Genomic DNA, 18,792 nt, shown 5'->3' on the forward strand with positions numbered 1-18,792 from the left:
GTCCCAGTCAGCCCCAGGAGCACACGAGGTGTCCCTGGGGAAGGAGGTGTTCTGCACCAGGAGGTGCTGGCTCATTATGATCCCAGTAAGAAAGGTACTCAGCTCTGTAAAGTACCTTTTAGAATGCTGTTTGTTAGAGCTGACACTTGCCTGTACCGACCGTGCTCTTCAAAGAGGTTAAGGCTGCCTTCAAGCCAGACTTGAAAAGCTTAATTTTCAGCCTAGGCCTATCAGAGACTTTTCACTTTGTTTTGGATGATCATCTTAGTTTTAGCACACGAGAGCAGTTTGGAGACTTGCAGATTAAATCAGTGCTCAGAAACTTGTGGGTGCTGCTATGATTATTTTACGTACGATGCTAGAAATGCAGGGATGAGTATTTAAACACAAACTCACCCCAGAAAAAGGAAGAAACTTCCCATCTCTTTCCCCTTGCTGCTACACGGGTCTCTGTGGTGGGCAAAGAACAGTTTGAACATCCCCACGTCACTCAATTCGTTAAGCCTGACAGCAACTAATTACATTGAAATTAATGCGCAAACGTAATGTTTTACACATGTCAAAGACAAGGCAGGGAAAAAACAGGGTCTTGCCGTGCCATCTTTAATTCTTCTCGTTGTGGATTTAATCCAAGATGATAAGAAACAAGCCTAATGTGCGCTCCCCATTTGCAGGTCTTCAGGAGCGTTGCAGCACAGCTCTGCAGACACCGATGGCTCTTTAGCTTTATTCCCAGATACAAGGGGACAAACAAGTTTGTCTTAAAGCGTGGCCCAAGGCCCCTCGCTCTACCTCACAACCAGCTGCCAGAGCCTTCCAACATCGCACTTTGCATGTGTATTCCCTACGCCCTCACCAGAGGGGTACGGCATCCAACCTCGCAGAGCTTTGGGGAGAGAAAACCTCCTCGAGATCAGTCAGAGCTTGGCTAAGCAGGGGCTGGAAGGCTTCCTCTGTGGAAACGCTGGCTGCTGAGTATTCCCAGTGGTTTGGGAGGAGCAGAGGTGAGAAAGTCAAACCAGGAGAGGGAGCAGAGAAAATACAAAGAAAAGAAAAAGAGGAGGGGGACAGGGTGAATGTTGCAGACCTTACACAACTGAGAAAAGAGCCGTACCTGGAAAACATATGGTCTGTGCTTGCAGATGAGTGAGCAGACCGAAAAACCTAAGCACACACATTTATTTTCAAGTTACATCTTAGTGTGGAGAAGGCTTGAAAATGTCACGTGTGTGATAAAATGGCTCTGCTGTATTTCCTGCTCTATGACTTGGCCACTTGGTGATTAAGAGCTGCTTTTACTGTCAGTAAACAAGCCTGTGCCATCAGTCTGCAGCGCAGGGACCTGCGGCTCGCTGCAAACAGCCTGGAGCGTGCACACTGCTGGGACTGGAGCTGTTACACTTGATGCAGGGTTTGCACGTGCAGAACACAACCCCCAGCAGTGCACGCTGCTGAGACATGAGACAAGTTGAAGCTGCAGGCAGCCCCTGGGAGGCAACTCGAATCTGTGGTCACCCCGCTAAACAGTCAGCCCCGGGCCCAAGCGCGATGGTGGTTTTATTCTTGTGGCCACACCTGGTGCAAAACAACTGAAGTGACTCTGCAGAGCACATGGCAGATAGGAAGAACTTGCAGGTACTTCCTACCCGAGCCAACTTCAGCAGTGTCTGCAAAAAAGCCTGAGAGGCAGTCGGTAAAGGCAGTTGCAGTTAACGTAGCGTCTGAGGCCAAGCAGTAAGGTTGTCATTCACCAGAGTCTTGTGTCTTGTGCCACCAGCGCTACCTGTGCCCAGAGAACTGCAGAGCAGGCATAAAATACTGAGGTAAGTACTGCTGGGTTCCTGCTTACAGGACAAATAATCTGGCCCTACAAGCCTGACCATCTTATCAAGCCTGACCCTTACAGTTTGCTCCGAATCTTGTAGTGTCTTGTACTGAAGAAAGGACAATCTATACAGGACCGTTTCCTTATCCCCCCACCTCCTAGAGTATCATCTATTTTGAAGCTGTCATCATAAAACCCAAGCAAAACACAAGGGATCTTGTTCTTCACATTGCGGCTCAGTGCAGTTTTGTAGAGTTGGTGTAAAGCCGTGAAAAACAGGGCAGGCTCGGAACACTCCCCTTTCGCACTCACTTGGTCTGACTGTAAACAACCGCACAGCAATGGAAAATCCCAGAGCGGCATGGCCCTCGCCTGCAGGACTTCTCTGGCCTTCCAGGGATCAACAGAAAGGCAGCTATTTACAAATCTGGAAGCGGAGCTTTAGGGATGCAAAGTTCTCACTCACGCAGTGCTGGATGTGAGGGTTTACCAGGGCAATCTTTCAGGTCTCTGAGAAGAATTACACAGTTAAAGCCGCAAGCACCAGTGTGAAAATAGTGCCACTGAGCGTGTAATTCTATGCCTGGGGCTCTCAGGTCCCCTCTCTTAACAGACCGGAGAGTGGATCAGTTGTTCTAAGGACAATCTGTGCCACTCCAGGCTTCGCCGTGGTAGCTGGAGTCACGCACTTGGGCTGGAGATAAAATACAAAATCATAACAAGATTGTGTATTTCATCTGGTACCAGTCACAATTTTTAGATGTTTCTTTCCTGCAGTGTGCAGTGGCTAGAGCATGAGCTGGAGGAAGGGGTGTTCAAAGCCCGGCTTGCGTTTCCCCCTCTGCCTCAATTCTCCTTTATGCGGAGGAAATCATCTAATTGCTCCGTGACTATTTCCGTGTCTCTGCAATGGAGATGCCACCTGCCTCCCTTTGCAGAGCAGTCCACAGCAACGGATAGGATGGGCCTAAGTTGGCGTCACTTAAAAGGAATTTGCCCCTGACTTCCAAGGAGCGGGATCGGGCTCTCTGTAGTTGCTGTCACCGGCATTCAGAGCAGTATATCGCCTTGGATAGGCTTTAATTAGCGTGTGCGATAAAACCGATAAAACTACCAACTACCTCCCGACCTCAGAGTGGCTTCTGGTAAGATACACGTGCGGGTCCTGTGGGTCTCTGGCTGAGCTGTGTGTCGAAGGAGAGGTTGTCCAGGTCCCAGCAGATATATCGGTATAGATCTGGAGTAATTTAATGATTATAGAGGTGTGCTTGAGATTGAGATAAGAAACAAACCGGAGCATCTTACAGTGAAAAGGATGAGTTCTAGTGTGGCAGACACAGTCTGGAAAGCTTCATAATTTAACCTGCAAATTTCTTTTTTTTTTTTTTTTTGAGGAGCGAAGTTTTACTACTGCTTGCAAGCAGCAAATGAGTCAATTATCAACGAGATTCACATTTATTTTTTAATCCCTCAGAAGCTGCAATTCACATTAACCTTCAAGTGGAGAGAAATAGTGGTTTTAAAGAAAAGAAAAAAAAAAAAGGAAAGGCAGATTTATTTTTTTTTCCCCTTGGCGGGATTTAGGAAAAAAAAATCAATTAAATCTTTTATTCTAAAATTATCAACAGGTATTTTCCATCGAGATTAGCGGGGGGAGACGGGGGAGGTGACCGCCTGATTTGGGGGGGGGGGGGGGGAGGCGGGAAGGCAGCGACAGCTGGGCCGCCCCGAGGGACGCGCCAGCCCTTCTCCTCTGACAGGGGCTCTCGGCCGCAGCCCCCCCGCCGCACGGCGCAGGCAGAGCCAATTTAAACGAGAAGTTGTGCCAAAACTTTCCGAAGTTAATTAAAACACCACCCCCCCCCCTCCTCCTCCTCCCCCCCACTCTCGCCGTCGCCGGGCTCCCCACCGCCCGCCCTCCTTCCCCTCCCCTCCCCGCCCGGCTCCTCTCGCGGCGGCGTCCCTGAGGGGAGCTCCATTGTCTGTGAGGGGATGGCCGCGGCACCCCCCGCCGCCGCGCCCCCTCCGCGCCCCCTCAGCGCCGAGGTGCGCGGGGCGCCGGGCCGCCGCGGCGGGTGGCTGCCTCGTCTCCCCCAAAGTTTTTGGATCCGCGTCTCCTCATGATGTATGGATGATATATTGCATTGTGGGTGTCAATATAACTGACGGCCATATTTGCCGGTGCTGCTACTGCTGTAAACAACCCAAAGTGTCTGGGAGACACGGAGACGCTTCAGTGAATTTCAGGACGCTTCTCCTCCTCCCGCTGGCCATGTCTCTGGGAATGTCTTACAAGCCCAACTTGAACGCCCACATCCCCGGGACTCCCCTCAACCCGGGTAAGTCCACGGCGGCAACTGGGTGGCAAGTTTGGGCGGCGTGCGGCGGGGCGCCGCGGTGCCGCACCGGCACCTGGGGGGAAGCCCCGGACTCGAGTTTTTGCCCAGTCCGGTATGGCGGGGCAACGGCTCCGCGCCGGCTCTGCGCCGCCATTACCAGCGCCCGCCCGCCGGCCGGCGCCGTTAGCCCGCACCGCGCCGCCCCTCCGCGGGGGCGCCGCGCCCGCCGGGGCCGGCCCCGCGCCGCCGCCGCCGCTCCGGGGCTCCGGCCGCCGGGTTTCCTCCATGCTCGGCTCCCCGGGGCGGCTGATTGATCTGGATCAGGAATATTCCGCCGGCGCCTCAGCGAGGACCGCTGCTGGCGGGACGCCGCAAGTGCCGCCCGCGCCGCGCCTCGCCTCGCCTCACGCACGCCGCCGCCGAGCCGCTCTCCTCAGGCGGAGGGGCCGCCCGGGACCCCGGCTCCGCGCCCTCCGCCGCCGCGGGGGGCACCGCCAGCGCCGCGGGGGAGCCTCGGTCCCCGCTCCCCCCCTAGGAGTCTTGCGGCTCCGCGGAGCAGCCCGGGCGGACGAGCCCTCTCGGGTGGCTGGGGATCTTTTGGAAGGGGGGGGCAGCAGTTGCTCTTTATTTCTTACAAAATCCCTTTAAAAAAATTGTTCCTTTTCCCTGGGTCTGTACAGGAGTCTTTCCAACTTTCCTCTCTAAAAAGTTTCCTTGACGGTATTAACTTTTTTTTTTTTTTTTTTTTTTCCGAAAACTACATTCTCCCTTTTTTTTTCCCCTCCCTAATTTCCGAAGGTAACAGCAGGCGAGTGGCTTTTTCTCCTGCTGAGGTGTTTGCTGCAAAAGCGGGTCTCCGTGGCGGGGAGTGTGTGTAAATCGGTGCAGCCTGAACAAAGCCGCAGCAGCAATTGCTTCGCTGTGGGATATTTGGAGGGGATCTCGCTGATCTGTGCGCTCCGGCTGGTATTAAACAGAACCAAAATGGAGAAGTTGGTTCTGACTTAGAAATAATATTCCCGTCTCCCTGCCCCGCAGCCCCAGCCTGCAGGGTTGGCATCAGACCATCCGCAGCCAGAAATCAGGCTGATTTTTCTTTTTTTTTTTTTTTTCTTTTGAGAAGGGAAAGTTTGTGCAGTTAGGTTTAGGAGGGAGGGAAATCTGCCTGGGTGATTTTTACAGCGCCGTTTGCGGTTGTAATCCCGGGAGATTGATGAACGAAAGGGATCAACAAGATGCACCTCTATTCTAGCTGTACCAGGAGAGCGGCAATCTTATTTTACTGCAAGGAATCGTCACCAGCTGGTGATGAACCGAGGTCCCCTGTGCCTCAGACACTTCGATCCTGCGTGGAGCTGAGCTCGGTGGGGCTAGGTCGTGCGTGGGGAGCACCGCGGGCCCCAGCGCTGCTCTGCAAAGGGCTCAGGAAGCAGGGGATGTGCTAAGGATTTTCTGACAAAAAGCAGAAGTGTCACCGGAGGAGGGGAAAAAAAAAAAAAAAAAAAAAAAAAAATGAAACAAAACAAAGCCCAGCAAGGGAAACCGTTCTCCTGTCGGCTCCCACGAGAACCTGTGCCTTGCTCTCCGGAACAGCCGTAAAATCGCAGGGAAAACAAAGGTGGTATTTTGCGATGGTGGGTGAGGGGTGGGGATTAGGTCATGCTGTGGGGGGGATCCGAGCCTGGCTGCTCTGCGAGTGAGGACTGCGAAATCCCGGGTCAGGCATGCCGCTCACAATGCGAGCTTGAGTGGTGAAGTTTCTGTCTCCAGTCCTCTTGCTGCCGTGTCTGTGTGCTTTCTAACGCTCTGGCTGCGAACAGGGGGTTAGATTCTTTTATGCAGTTTTATCTCTCCCCCCCCCCCCTTTTTTTTTTCCTCGTAATGGCAAGTTAGTAGCAGTTTGCTGTCATGCTAGAACTATTCCTGGCTAAGTTGTCCTCTCTTCCGAGTTCGGATCATCCTCAACACCCCCAGAATCTTTTCAATGAAAGAACGTCCTCCTCTGAATCCAAAATGGGCTCTCTCTTCCCTCCGTGTCTTCTGCCATTATCCTCACGCACCAGCTCTTCCTCTAGCTAGTGGTATTGCCAGCACCGTGGCCTAAGGCCAAGGGAGTTAGACAAAGCAGTCCTTGCAGTTGCACATATCGCATTCAGAGTGATATGACTGCAAATGGCCCCCTCCTTTCTGGAGCTTAATTCTGAGTTGAAGGAGATTGCTTCTCTATTGTGCTCAAATTAAATGCCCCCCCCCCCCCAGCCAGGAGGCTAAATCCTAGGTTTGCTTCCAAACCTGGGGTGAAGGACACCCCCCCGCCCTGTCCTGCAGAGGAGAGGAAAACAGGAAATCTGTCCCTTTTGGCCTGAAATCAGCCCTGCAGAAGCCTCTCTGTATGAATGCTGAATATTTTGGTCTCGGCCGACGGAGGGCTCTGGCCAGCTGTGGATCGCACAGGGATTTTCCTCTGGGAGGTAATGCTGCTTCCCTGCAGTGCAGGGCTTCTGGTGCAGGAGTATTTGGAAAGGCGGTGTCGACTCACCTCCCGGAGCTGCGTCCTTGCTGCAGAGCTAACTCCTTTCAAGTTTAGGCTGAGAGTGGCCACTCTGCAAAACCAGGTTCAAACTGCGCTCAGTAAGGGGATCAGTGAGATGAAGCAGTTGTGGTTGGTGTGTGACTGTGCTCTGTTCTTTCATGGGAGCATGTTTAGGACTCAAAAAACTGAAGTTCTGAGAGAGAGGAGCTGTTGGGGGGGAGGAAATGTGGGGAGGAAGCCTCTGTGGGTTTTTGGCAGGTCTGGGGATGACTGCGGGTGAGGAAAATGCAGCTGCTCCGCAAGTGACTCAGGATGCTGGAACCATCTGGGTGCTGACTCCTCTGCCTTTACGCCAGGCTGAGGGAAGGAGATCATGTTGTCACAGTAGAATTTGGTGCCTATTCCTGTTCCCCATCGCTGAGGTCGGTGGGGACACTTGGTTCAGGGTGTCTGCAACCAGGCTTGCAGTGTTTCGTCTGAATGATCAGTCACCTTCTTGGAGGGCTTGTGCTCTGGGAATTTGGCCCCTGTGCGTGGCACCCCAGGCTGTCTGTTCTAAACTGCCTGTGCTTGGGGAGCCCTGCTTGATGTCCTGCACGAGCAGCTTCTCTGCCTGGGCGGTCGCTTTGCTGGGGACCTGCAGTGCTGCGCTGTACCTTCCCAGCCTCACCTGACTCTGCAGCGTCCCAGGGAAACGTCTGTTACCCATTCTAACAGCCATGTTTTGATTTCCTGGTGTGCTTTTGCTTGTCATACTGAATCCCGTGAAGTAGTTTCCTTCTTGTCGGTGTTGTGTTTCATAGTGTTTAACTCTGTTTCTCTGTAAGAGGGCTGGTTGCTGAGCTGAAGTAGAGCATCTCCATTGACTTCAGTGGAACCAGAGAGATTTACACCAGCTGTGAACCGGTCTGTAGTTTGTCTTCCCCTTGTTTCCCTGTGTTTTCTGGCTCTGTGGATATTCACCAGCATTCCTATTTTGTTCAGAGTATGCACAGGTCAGAGAAAAGTAGTTTTAAGATACAGAAGCCAGCAGGAACAGCTTGGGATTTTCCTTTGGTTTTATTCTAATTCTTGCAGAAACGTCAAGATTCAAGACAAAACCCTGTTCCTGTAATAAAGCTTAAAAACTCTTGAACGTAGGACATGGAAAAACAGCAGACAGTGACAAGGGAGGGAGCTGCATCTTGGCTCCACGTGAACCAGTGGTGACCGGTACAACAGGTACTGCTGTAGCTGAGGACTAGCGGGGCTGACAATGCATCTGCCACACCTCGCAGCAATCGAGAGCGTCTTGGTGAAAAGTGCAAATTCTCACTGAGAAGTGAAGTGAAAAGCATGTCCCTAACTGGGGATGTAGCTTGTAACTGGAGAGACCAATTTCATTCAGTCCTGAGAAATGGTACCAAGCACACTAGGCTGTTCCTTACATTAGTAAGACTGCAGTGCATACTTGGTGAGCAAATGGCTTGCCTGTCACCCTTTGCAGAGACAGCTTATGTTTGATATTGTTGTCCATATTGAGAGGTTGGCTTTGGAGTGGGAGTACTGGAAAGAATACTGTTTGTAGGCAGAGCAGAGAGCAAAGCGTTCATGCCTTAGCAGAGGGGATCATTTCTAGGAAATATACTCCCCCCTCTGATTCAAACTGAAATGTGCTGGTTCCCTGATCTGTTGAAGTCCAAGTGAAGTTGAGAATAATCTGAAAAGAAACGTGCTAAACATGTTTCAGAATCAGCAATTTTCAAGTGGACTTGTTTGGACATTTAGAAAATGGGCTTTTTTGGCTTTGCCTGAGTGTTCAGCTTCAGAGCAATGGTATGGTTTTCACAGTCAGCAAATCTCCTCATCGTCCCCACCCATCACATGTTGGTTGAGTTGCAGAGTGGTTTTGATTCATATTAACTTGATTCCTTTTGAATAAGTGTAAAGTAGAGGCTCTGCTCCACTTCTGCAACACTGATTCTCCATCCCTTAATGGAAACACAAGGGTCCAAACCAAAGATTGGACAGCTTTGAACCATACCTGCGATACAGACGCTTAGTCTGGAGGACTGGGCCAAAATCTAATCTTAAGTCATACCCCCTCACCCCAGCTACATGTGGTGTACACGTACCAAGTGCTTTAATCTTTTCATCCTTTCCTTGTGCCAAATAACTTGCTAGTGCAGAAAGAGCCTGTGTCTTAAGCTGGAAAAGAAGAATGGTGGGGAGCCCAGGTGATGGTCTCTTGTTTTTCTGATGTAAAAAAAAAAAAAAGGCAGAGGTAGGAAGAGGAGACATAAAACATGACCGTTATTCACATGGAAAGACTAACTAGAACGAGAGAGCTAGAGGAAAGGCCCAGAGTGTGACAGATCAAAAGAGCAAGGCCTCTGGCTGTTACGATAAAGAATGTCCTAGTTCTTGAGAACATATTTATGTGTGTGCGCACTGGATTTTTTTTTTAAAAAGGAAATAGTTTTATTCAAAGAAAGGTCTGTTTCTACCACAAGGGCTGTTTAAGGGGGAAATAGTGGGTGAAAATAGTGAAAATAAAACTTTCACAGGCAGTGGTATAAGGAATGTTTTGTGCAAATGAGAACGGGGGCCATTATTTTAAATTAAAAAAATTTATTGGAAGGTTGGGGGCAATGGGGGCTGTCTGTTTTCGCTCTGGGTTGGCAGCTCCTGTAGAGTTCAGTGCATGGCTTGGCTGTGCAGTAGATCTGCTTGTGTAGACATGTGGTGTCCCATGGATGGCAAGGAGTTCTTGTTGAACTTAAACCAAAGTGCGTAGAGGAGTAAGGAATCAAGTATTCTTGTAGTCAGCTGAAACACTACAACTGTGATTCAGGATGCGTTCAAATACTCGCTGCAGAAATAGCTGTGCTAGCTAAAGGTGTTACCTCTCCCCTGTGCTGGAAGATGCTTGCCTCACAACGTACATGGGCAGAAGCAGCTTACACGACGGTTTCTCATGTGTTTTGTTGCAAAGTTGTCTGGTTTAGGACAGAAGAAGTTACATCCTCTCAGTTAAAATACTCCAGCCTGGTTGTCTCATGCCGTATGCCGTCAGGAATCAAACTGCTGTCATCTGAAGCAGATGAGGAACATCCTCCAGTTGTGTGGCAGAGGCGGTAACCTCCAGCACCAGGCTTTCTATAACAAGGTGGTGACCACTAGCCATCTAAATGGCCTTTCTGTTGCAAACAACCTCAGCTTGAGGAGACTGTGTAATAGAGGTAGAAGCAGTGAGATTCCACAGACGGTACTGTGTACCTTGGATAAACTCCAGGCTACAGGTATCTCTTCTTACATACTGTCATGTTCATGTGTGCAAAGAGTTTGAGAAATGGCAGGAGTTTACCTACGCAGTTTTACAGGACCTTACAATGTACAGTAGCATATATGCAGTGGGGTTGGCTCTTGTCTTAAGTCAGTTCTACGTGAGTAACTCGGTGAGTTGAGTAACTGCTCCTGATTTTACTTTGCTGTTTGTGAGAGCAAAACAGGGTGGCAGTTGGGCTGTGTAGGTGCCATGGCACCTTCTGGGAGTGGATCAGATGAGAGTACCCCAGTGTTCCTGCTCCCACTGCTTCATTGCAGGGGGCACAGTAAGCTGCCTTCCCAGTTATTTTTCCAGCAAGCAGAAGCAATAGAATTAAGAATTAAAACTTAGACCAGCAAGTGGGTACCACTGCTTAGGCTTGGAGACAGTAGCAAAGGAGCTGAAGGGATCCCTGCAAACCTGTCGGAAATTAATGAGAAGATTCCTGGTCAGTGGGAGTTTAGGCAAACAAAGATTGATTCTAGATCTTTTGTCTCCTCGGGTGTTAATTTGGGCTCTCTCTCAGAGAGACTGCTGGACGGAGCAGATTTTGACACAAAAATCTCGTTTCTGTTTGCTGTATTGTTAGACACCCCCACCACCACCCCCAATTAATAAAGGTTAATATTGATTAACAAGAAAATCACTATATTTTTGTGGGGAAAATGCTTCTGGCAGTCTTCTATTTGAATACAGAAATAAAAGACATTGTTGGCACAAGAATAAATGGGTATATAAAAGGTTTTGTGTACATTTAATTAGGAAAGTGGAGGGAGGAAAGTGTGTATATTAATTTAGGTTTTAAACAGCAAGCACTAAGACAATTTGGGATGTGATACAGGGTGTCACTTAAATTCAGTACCAAGCACATTCCCTTTTCGATTCTGTCAGGTCTTAACTGTCTTGTCTCCATTGTCGTTTCAACGTGAGAGAGCAAGCTTCAATTTGGATCCCCCCTCCTTTTTTTCTCTCTGGTGAATACCTAATCATCACGCTGATTTTTGACTGGGTATTGACTGTGAGACTTCCTGGCCTAATTTTTTTTGCTAACTGTAATAGCAATAGCTGGCGATTTATTTTTTTTTTTTTTTTAATCTGAGATATACAGGATGTTCAGACATGCAGATGTATTTTGTGTTAATTGAGTAATAGTCATCCAAGACCCAGGGCTTTTCCTTGAGATTAATGTACAAAGGGATAGGTCAAAAAGCTCAAGGTCCATTACCCTGTGAGATACTAATACCCCCACAATTAATTTCATTTTCATGATTGCATCATCTTAAATTGAGGTGAAATCAAGGATTTTTCATTTTTTTTCCCCCTCCAGCTGAGTTTGACTGGCACAACTTCTGACATGGGTGTGTGGAGGCTGGTACCACGGCCAAGTCAAATCCTTTTCTTTGTTCTCTGGGCCTGCTGCTGCTGATAAAGTGGTCGGCGCATGGCATTATGTCTTATTACATTTTTGATGCAGACTGCAAAGAAACGGGTAAACTCACCATGGTTACCACGATCTGTCATTTGGCAGGGCATGCTGTACTCAGCGATGGCCTCTAGTGTCTGCAGCACAGCTCTGCATATGTCGTGGGTACAGGAGACAATACAGCAACCCGTGGCTGCCGAAGCGACGCAACTCTGCTGATCTGACTGCTAATTCCGATCGGGAGCGATGCTCCAACTCCAGCGGCAGGGTCTTCCTCGGAGCTGAAAGTTCTTGTTTGTTTTTGGCATTCAGTGTTGACTGAGTCGCTGCTGGATTCAGGCTCCCGTGCTGAGACCAACTCCTGTCCACCGCAGCGCCGTACGTTGCTGGCTTTCGCATGTGTGAAACTTTCTCGGTCAGCCCCTGGGTTCACGGCTTGGTCTCAGCACATCACGTTTGTAGTAGGGTTTCTTTCTTCTCTCGCCATACCCTGCTGTGTTATTTCATACAAGCCAAGCACGTGTCCTTGCTTAAATCAACATAATCTGAAACAATCTCAAAATCATCTGTACTATCTTATCATTAACTGATATGATGGTGATCAGTTCCTTATTGTTTCGCATGGGCTGGATGGTCATGGTTTGCTCAGTGGGTAGAGCAGGATTCCTGAGTCTGGTCATTGGAGTCATTGCTTTAATTCTGAACCAGTTTGGAGCTCACAGGTCTTGCATGTGACTCCTTGCAATAACAGTTTAGGAACAAGTCTTTGCAGGATGGGTCTTTTGTTTTATTGTACATGAGAAAAAATAGCTTAAGTCTTTCTCTGCTTAATTGAGGTAATTAAACCTTCTTACCTTGCAGCACAAGGGGCTCATTAATGTTTTTGAAGCATTTTGAAGTCCTTGGAGGAAAGATGTGGTTTGCTGTTGTGTCATGTTTGATAACTTGAAATTCAGCCATCTAGACTTGAAATACTGACGGAGTTGTACATACAGAAATCTTACAATTGTGCATGTATTTTGAGCTCATAATGTGACTAATTAAGAGAATACCTGACAACTGTGGTGTTCCTTCACAGTGCCGTACTCTATAGGTGTGTTTAGTTTTTGGGGGTTTTACTGTGCTTTAGCAAAATGTGACAATTAGCTCCATGTGAAGCCTTAGTGATGGAAATGCAGATTGTAATGCCATAAAATTTAGCAGCTTAATTAAACAGAAACCTTGCTTTTTTTAAGGTGACCTAGTGCCTAGCCCAGTTTGCCTTTTTTAGGATTTCACATCTGGTTAACTAGTAAAACTTATTGAAGACAACCCCACATTGATATCCTTTGATTAATTCTAAAGTGGAAAGAGACTTTGCAACTGAGGACTAGAGTCTGTTCTGCTACGTTCCGCAGAGCTTTTTACAGTGTAAGTGCTGGCTCTTCTCGTAGTGAGGGGAAAATATGAATGAAATCACTTGCAACTTTAAAACAAAGCTGGAGATTTACATAGTTCTGAGCCCCAGTGACTTTTAGCAGCAGTTTAATTTAGATTTAAATGAAGGCTGGTAAATGAGATCTGTTCCTCGTGTAAAAGACATTTGGGAATTTTCAGCGAAGGAGTTTGTAAGGGGGAAGATTTTTCCAGACAGCAGGCAGTCTGCGTCTGTGCCTACAGGCAAAGGCAGCAGCATCGGTGGATGCAGGGGCACTTCAGCTGCAAGAGTGAACAAGTCGAGTGGTGTAATGCTCCCTCAGTCCTGAGCGTACAGTCCATAACCAGCAGGTCCTCTAGCACTGGTGTGGAATGGGCAGCTTAATTAAGCCCTCTAAGAAAAATCTAAACGTTGTTTCTTAAACCCAAATTCTTAGTGTTGCAGGGCGAGGGGGAAGAAGTGTTTTGATTGTTCTTTTCTGGAGCAGTTCATCAACAATCAGTTGTCTGTTTCTGTAACCCCTAGCTGACTCAAACCCCTGCAGAGCTGACTGTAAGCTTTTACAAGTTTAGGAGAAGTAACCATAACCCAAAGTGATGTTATTTTTCCTTTCGTTTACTTATATAGCACAATGTGTCTGGCTAAAAACATTTGATATCACACAAAGAGGAATAACGGTAGCACTCCTTGCCTCTGATGTCATACAATGAGCAGCAGATCTGATATACCTGAACTGACTGTTCCCTATGAATAGTTTTGGCATTGGCTGAAAACAGTACTGAGGGTAACTTGCATTGACCATGGGATGACACTTTGAGTTGCAAAATTACTTTCAGATAACTTGCACTGAAAAAGTAAAAATAGCACAGTACATTAGACTCATCTATGTGGAATGTATATATGCAAAAATAGGGCTCCTTAATATTTACAGTTTGTCTAGGCAGAACAACCTGTCATGCTACACTCTGCTTCACTTTTAGGCAAACAATTTGCACTGTTGCAGGCTGTGCTCTTTTCAAATGTACCTTGAAACGTACGTAAGCAACGTTAGAGAACCATTAATTTAACCATTCTCTTCCTAGCAAATAGTGTGACTCTGAAATGTCATTTGTGAGCTTAGACAAAGGTGAGAGTCACAGCTTTAGAAAAAAGTGATTAAAATGTGTCCCAATGTAACAGACTAATTAATCTTTAGATAATAACAGATTTTTTTTTCCCCTCTTTTCTCTCTGCAGCTGGGAGTGTTCACTCTCCCTCCACAAGTATGGCAACATCTGCGCAATATAGACAGCTTATAAATGACTACGGACCCCCATCTCTAGGCTATACACAAGGGATGCAGGTACAGCTCTGCTGCTTGTTTTTCTTTAATCAGATCACTGACCCTGCGTTTGCATAGTAGCATGGATTGTGGCCTGTAATCTGAGGTGTTCCTCCCTCCCATCAAGATCTGAAATCAAACCCAAATGGCAGACTGATTCATCGCACATGTCTCGGGATCAAATTAGACTAAGCAAGTGCTGAGTGAGATTGGTTACTAATTAACTCTTAGTCCCATCCCATCTGAGTCACAGTGAAACATGTCTTGTGTTCTGATAGTAAGGGCTCTAATGTACTTTAAAATTATTTGTTAAAAAATGAATATTTCTATACTGATTTTTGTCAGGAAAATACTCTAAAACTTAGTCTCATGAAGTGTCTGTCACAGACAGTCCTGCAGGCTGCTTCAGGTACCTGGCAGTAAACTTTCCATGAAATGTATTTGACTTTATAGGATTTCCTTTATGCGGGCAGTTTTGGTTTATCTGCTTCTTCCTCTCCCTGCTGAGCTGATTCCCCCACAAAATATGCACCTTAACATTGAAAAAGCAGAAACAGAGTTAAATAAGCAGTTCCCAGTTTGCTGTTCTTGCCAGGACTGTTTTAACTTGTGTTCCACCTAAGGTCCCAGTCTTGTAGCTGCATCCTCCCAGTTGATCACGATTTTTGAAGGGCACGTAGCATTGTGTCGAACTGCAACAGCAACCGCAAAAAGAAAATCATGTTTATGTAATAAACCTGAAATTTTATTTCTTTGAAAAGTGGCTTCCAGGGCTATTTCTGGTCCTCTGTGAATTTCCAGTTGCTCTTTGTTGTAATTGTTTTGTTTTTAGCAGTATTTGATTGAGATTGATCTACTTTCAACTACAGGGTACCAGCAGCAGTCAAGTACCGCAAAGCAAATATGCAGAACTTCTAGCCATCATAGAAGAATTAGGAAAAGAGATTAGACCCACGTATGCTGGGAGTAAAAGTGCGATGGAGAGGCTAAAAAGAGGTAATGCTTAAATTTATTAAAAAAAAAATTTAAAAATCATGTCCCATACACTTGATGCACTGGCTGCTTGTCTACAGCTTCATGACAACTGTTTCCTTTGAAAGGAGACAGCGGTCTTGAGCTCATCATTGAATTAGGTGTACTAGCAGGCAACTGAAACCTTGGGATACGCTATTCGTGCTGTATTTGATAGATAAACCAGTGACAAAATGCATTTCGTGTGCACAAGGGGAGTTCCAGTTAATAATTCAAACCTTACTTTAGAACCCTTAAGGTGTCTAATGGATATGTTCTTTCAGGTTCCTGGTGATTTACCTGCCCCTTGAATTCCCTTTTCTCCCCAGTCTCCAAAATATGGAGCCAAGCATTGTTTACTTATCACCCATCTACTTGACCCAAGTGTCTTTACTAAAGTGCATTTTGCCTAAAGCAGTACTACACTTGGGTAATTCACACTGAGGCTGGTGGAGAGAAAAGCTAAAAAAATAAAAAAGGTGGTCAGGGAAGGCTGTTCAGACTGAGACGTCCAACGTACACATTCCTCCTCTCTGTGGAGTGTGGGGCCTCCGTTACCTGTTGTCAAGTGGATGTCATTGGGAGCCCACTAGTAAGGGACACAGAAGCTTTTAGGCCCGGCTGATGAGGTCTCTCTAGCTTTGCTTTGTCAGCTAAAAGGGGTCATAAGTGCCCTTCCCTCGCAGTGTAAAAGAAACCCCTGCATGCCCCACTGCTGACATCAGCTTGACATTGTCCTCTGCAGGAGACGTGCGAGGGATATTTCTGAAGGAGCAGTGGGACATTCCGCTGCTCCAGCTCCTGAAATGACCCGGAAAGGCCATCGACAACAGTTGTGCTGGCGGTTCTGTCCTTTGCCAGTACGATGTAGTTACCTTTCCCTCCCTTTCCTTGGTCCTTGTGCTGAGTTTGGCTCACGCATTCAGCCCTGAACGGGCATATTATTGTAACAGAATAACTTCACCACCTTGCAAATCCCCCTTACATTTACCCAGGACTACAAAGCTTTATTTAAAGCTCAGCCATTATGGGAGAGTAATGTATCTGCCCTGACATGCAATAAAATGACTAGTGGCTGTTCTGGGAAAGGATGCAATAAAGTCTGCTGATGAGTGGTAAGTGGAATCTGGCCCAGCTAAAATCAATGTTGCTGGAGTCTCTCTTTATTGCATTGCCTGAGTCAGTATTAATAGATCATGAATGGCAATAGGCTAATGGGGACAACTTGAGAGAGACCGGGAGAGATGCAGACGTGCTCTGAACTGAACGGTTCCTCACTCTGGTGAGCAAAAGTTGTTTTGCTGCTTCTTGCAGTGAGCGTTTAGTTTGTGGCTAAGGTAGGTTTAAGATTCAATGCTGCCGCTGTGACTTGCCAGTGTTGCAAGGAATCCCAAATAAATACTTTTTGCTGCCATCTTTTGGTCACAAACATACCTCTCTTCCCATTTTGGGAGCCTAATGGCTGAAGGAGCATGTGCCAGTGTGAGAGCAAAAGTGATGGAGGGTAACCACGTGACTGCAGCCTCCGTGGCCGTGCAGAGGTTATTCCTGAATAAAGTCCCTGTCCCCAGCTCCACCCGCTCCTAAGCACAGAGGCTACTGACCTCTAAAATTGGCCAAATTCCCAGTGTTCTACATAATTCAGGGTAGTTCTGCTGCATAAACTGGGCGTCCTGCCACCAGCTCCAGGTCCAATGCACTGCTTTGGGTTTCTGCATCCCACAGCTGCAGGATGCAGCTTTACTTGTCTGTGTCAGTTTAACCCTCTGCAAAGGCTTGCACCCGTCGAGTCCCAGGTCAGTACTCCTGGGATGTAAAGGCTGTTGCTGCGATCGGGGCTAGCAGCCTTCTAGAAACAGCATCCATTATCTCTAAATAGAGATTACACCTCATCTACTGCCTTACTGTCCTTTCTCCACCTTGTTAAGGAGCATGATTGAGCAGAGAAATCGCCTTCTATCTTGTCCTGTCAGTAAAATATAATGTCATTTGTTGTAGGAAAATCTGTCTTTCATTTTAAAACCTCTCTCAAGCTCTGTTCTTTCAGCAGTTCTGTGAACATGAATCTAGATTTAGTTCCAGGATTAAGAATCAAGGTCCAGATTGCTGGAACCCAAGGCAACAGGACTTGTAGTGGAAAATTCCACATTATGTCTATCAGATGAGAGTAGATACGGCAGCATATAAAGTGGTGATGATTTACACTGGGAGCTGAGCCAGTGTTAGGAGGTAACTTTTTGCACACACCATAAAAACCCCTTCTTTTTCTTAGAAGAGACACAACTTGTGTTTAAGCAGTATTATGAAGGCTTGAATTTTGATGCATCCTCTCAGAGGAGAAGTATCCCAAGGTATTAAGACTTATAGAGCTTGCTAAAATGACTCCCCAAATAACTTGTTTGGTTTTTTTTTTTTCACTCCACTGAAGCAAAATAACTCACAGGTAGGAAAGATAATTTTTTTTCCCTTTCTGTTAAGCCTCTGATTTTAAACAGGCTTGCGCTGCACATTAAGATATACCTGTCACTGCAGACCTACAGATCTGATCATGCTCCGATTCCTGGTTTAGTCCCTTTTCAATTTATAAATGCAGTTTGGGAAAGCAAACTTGTTAGCAGCAGCTGATGTTTGGGAAGCGAGGGATCTCTCCCTTTTCTGAGGCGTGCTGCGGTAGCCTTGGCAACTTGGGACAGAACTACGTAAACCTCTCTCTGGACTGTCACTGCAATTGTGACCTGAATGAGACGATGTAAAATGTGTCCAATTCTTTTGCAGGCATTATTCATGCTAGAGGATTAGTTCGGGAATGCTTGGCTGAGACGGAACGAAATGCAAGATCCTAGCCCACTAATTCAGTTGCAAGGTTTTCCATCTCTTAATGAAGAAAAAGTAACACTTACTCCTTTTGACTCTTGAAACGTTCAGACAAATTCCTTTATTTTGAATGTTTTACCGTTCTTGGTTTGCCCTTACAAAAATGTATAGTTAAGAATGAGAAAACAAGGGTTTTTCAACTTACTGAGGGTTTGCATTTTGTAAAGATGTTAAAACTTCCTAAAATGTTTCTAAAACATGAAAACTGAACTGCATGCAGAGGAATGCTCTTCTCTTCCAGGCTATATTTCAGTTCTCTTCATATCCAGCCACAGTCCCATTCTGGTTTTTTTTTTTTCCTTTGACTATACTCACTTAACCCCATACTGTCAATCTTTCAAAGTTTGACATAATCTCTAAGGATTTTTTTAATAAATGCAGAATAGCATGCTGTACCTAGTAGTCTGCTAAGTCACAATTTGTCACACAGCATAGACCCTGCTTAGAAGTAACCTTCCCCTTCTCTTATTTTTCCTTTTTTTGTTCGTTTTGCATAAACATTTGCATGACTGTTAGTGCTTTGAAGTCCATTTAAAGTGCATGAGTTATATGGAAAACAGGGAAACCTATTAAATAATAACAAGGTCCTGGAAAGCTAATTTCTACATTAAGGCTGGAGATTTCAGTTTAAATTTTGCCAAAAAAAGAAAATTCTGGATAAATTACTAAAACTGTTATTTGCATCTTTGTATGTATTTATTACTTGACGTAATAAAGCTTATTTTCATTAACAGTTTGTATT

General features: G+C 46.6%; 1 protein-coding gene across 2 annotated transcripts; it reads left to right on the forward strand.

Moving 5' to 3' along the window:
* Positions 1-3,956: 3,956 nt before the first annotated feature.
* On the forward strand, positions 3,957-18,781 carry CDK2AP1 (cyclin dependent kinase 2 associated protein 1). 2 transcript variants are annotated; one of them, XM_086473941.1, is made up of 4 exons: positions 3,957-4,164; positions 14,080-14,186; positions 15,035-15,161; positions 17,952-18,781. In XM_086473941.1, the coding sequence occupies exons 1-4, from the start codon at positions 3,957-3,959 to the stop codon at positions 18,017-18,019; spliced, it is 510 nt and encodes a 169-aa protein (XP_086330067.1). In that variant the 3' UTR covers positions 18,020-18,781. The 2 variants fall into 2 exon arrangements, with proteins under 2 accessions (XP_086330067.1, XP_086330068.1); XM_086473942.1 differs by lacking the exon at positions 3,957-4,164 and adding an exon at positions 6,557-6,635.
* The last annotated feature ends 11 nt before the right edge of the window (positions 18,782-18,792 follow it).

Source organism: Leptosomus discolor, chromosome 16 (genome assembly GCF_034619465.1).
Source record: "Leptosomus discolor isolate bLepDis1 chromosome 16, bLepDis1.hap2, whole genome shotgun sequence".
NCBI classification, from domain to species: Eukaryota; Metazoa; Chordata; class Aves; order Leptosomiformes; family Leptosomidae; genus Leptosomus; species Leptosomus discolor.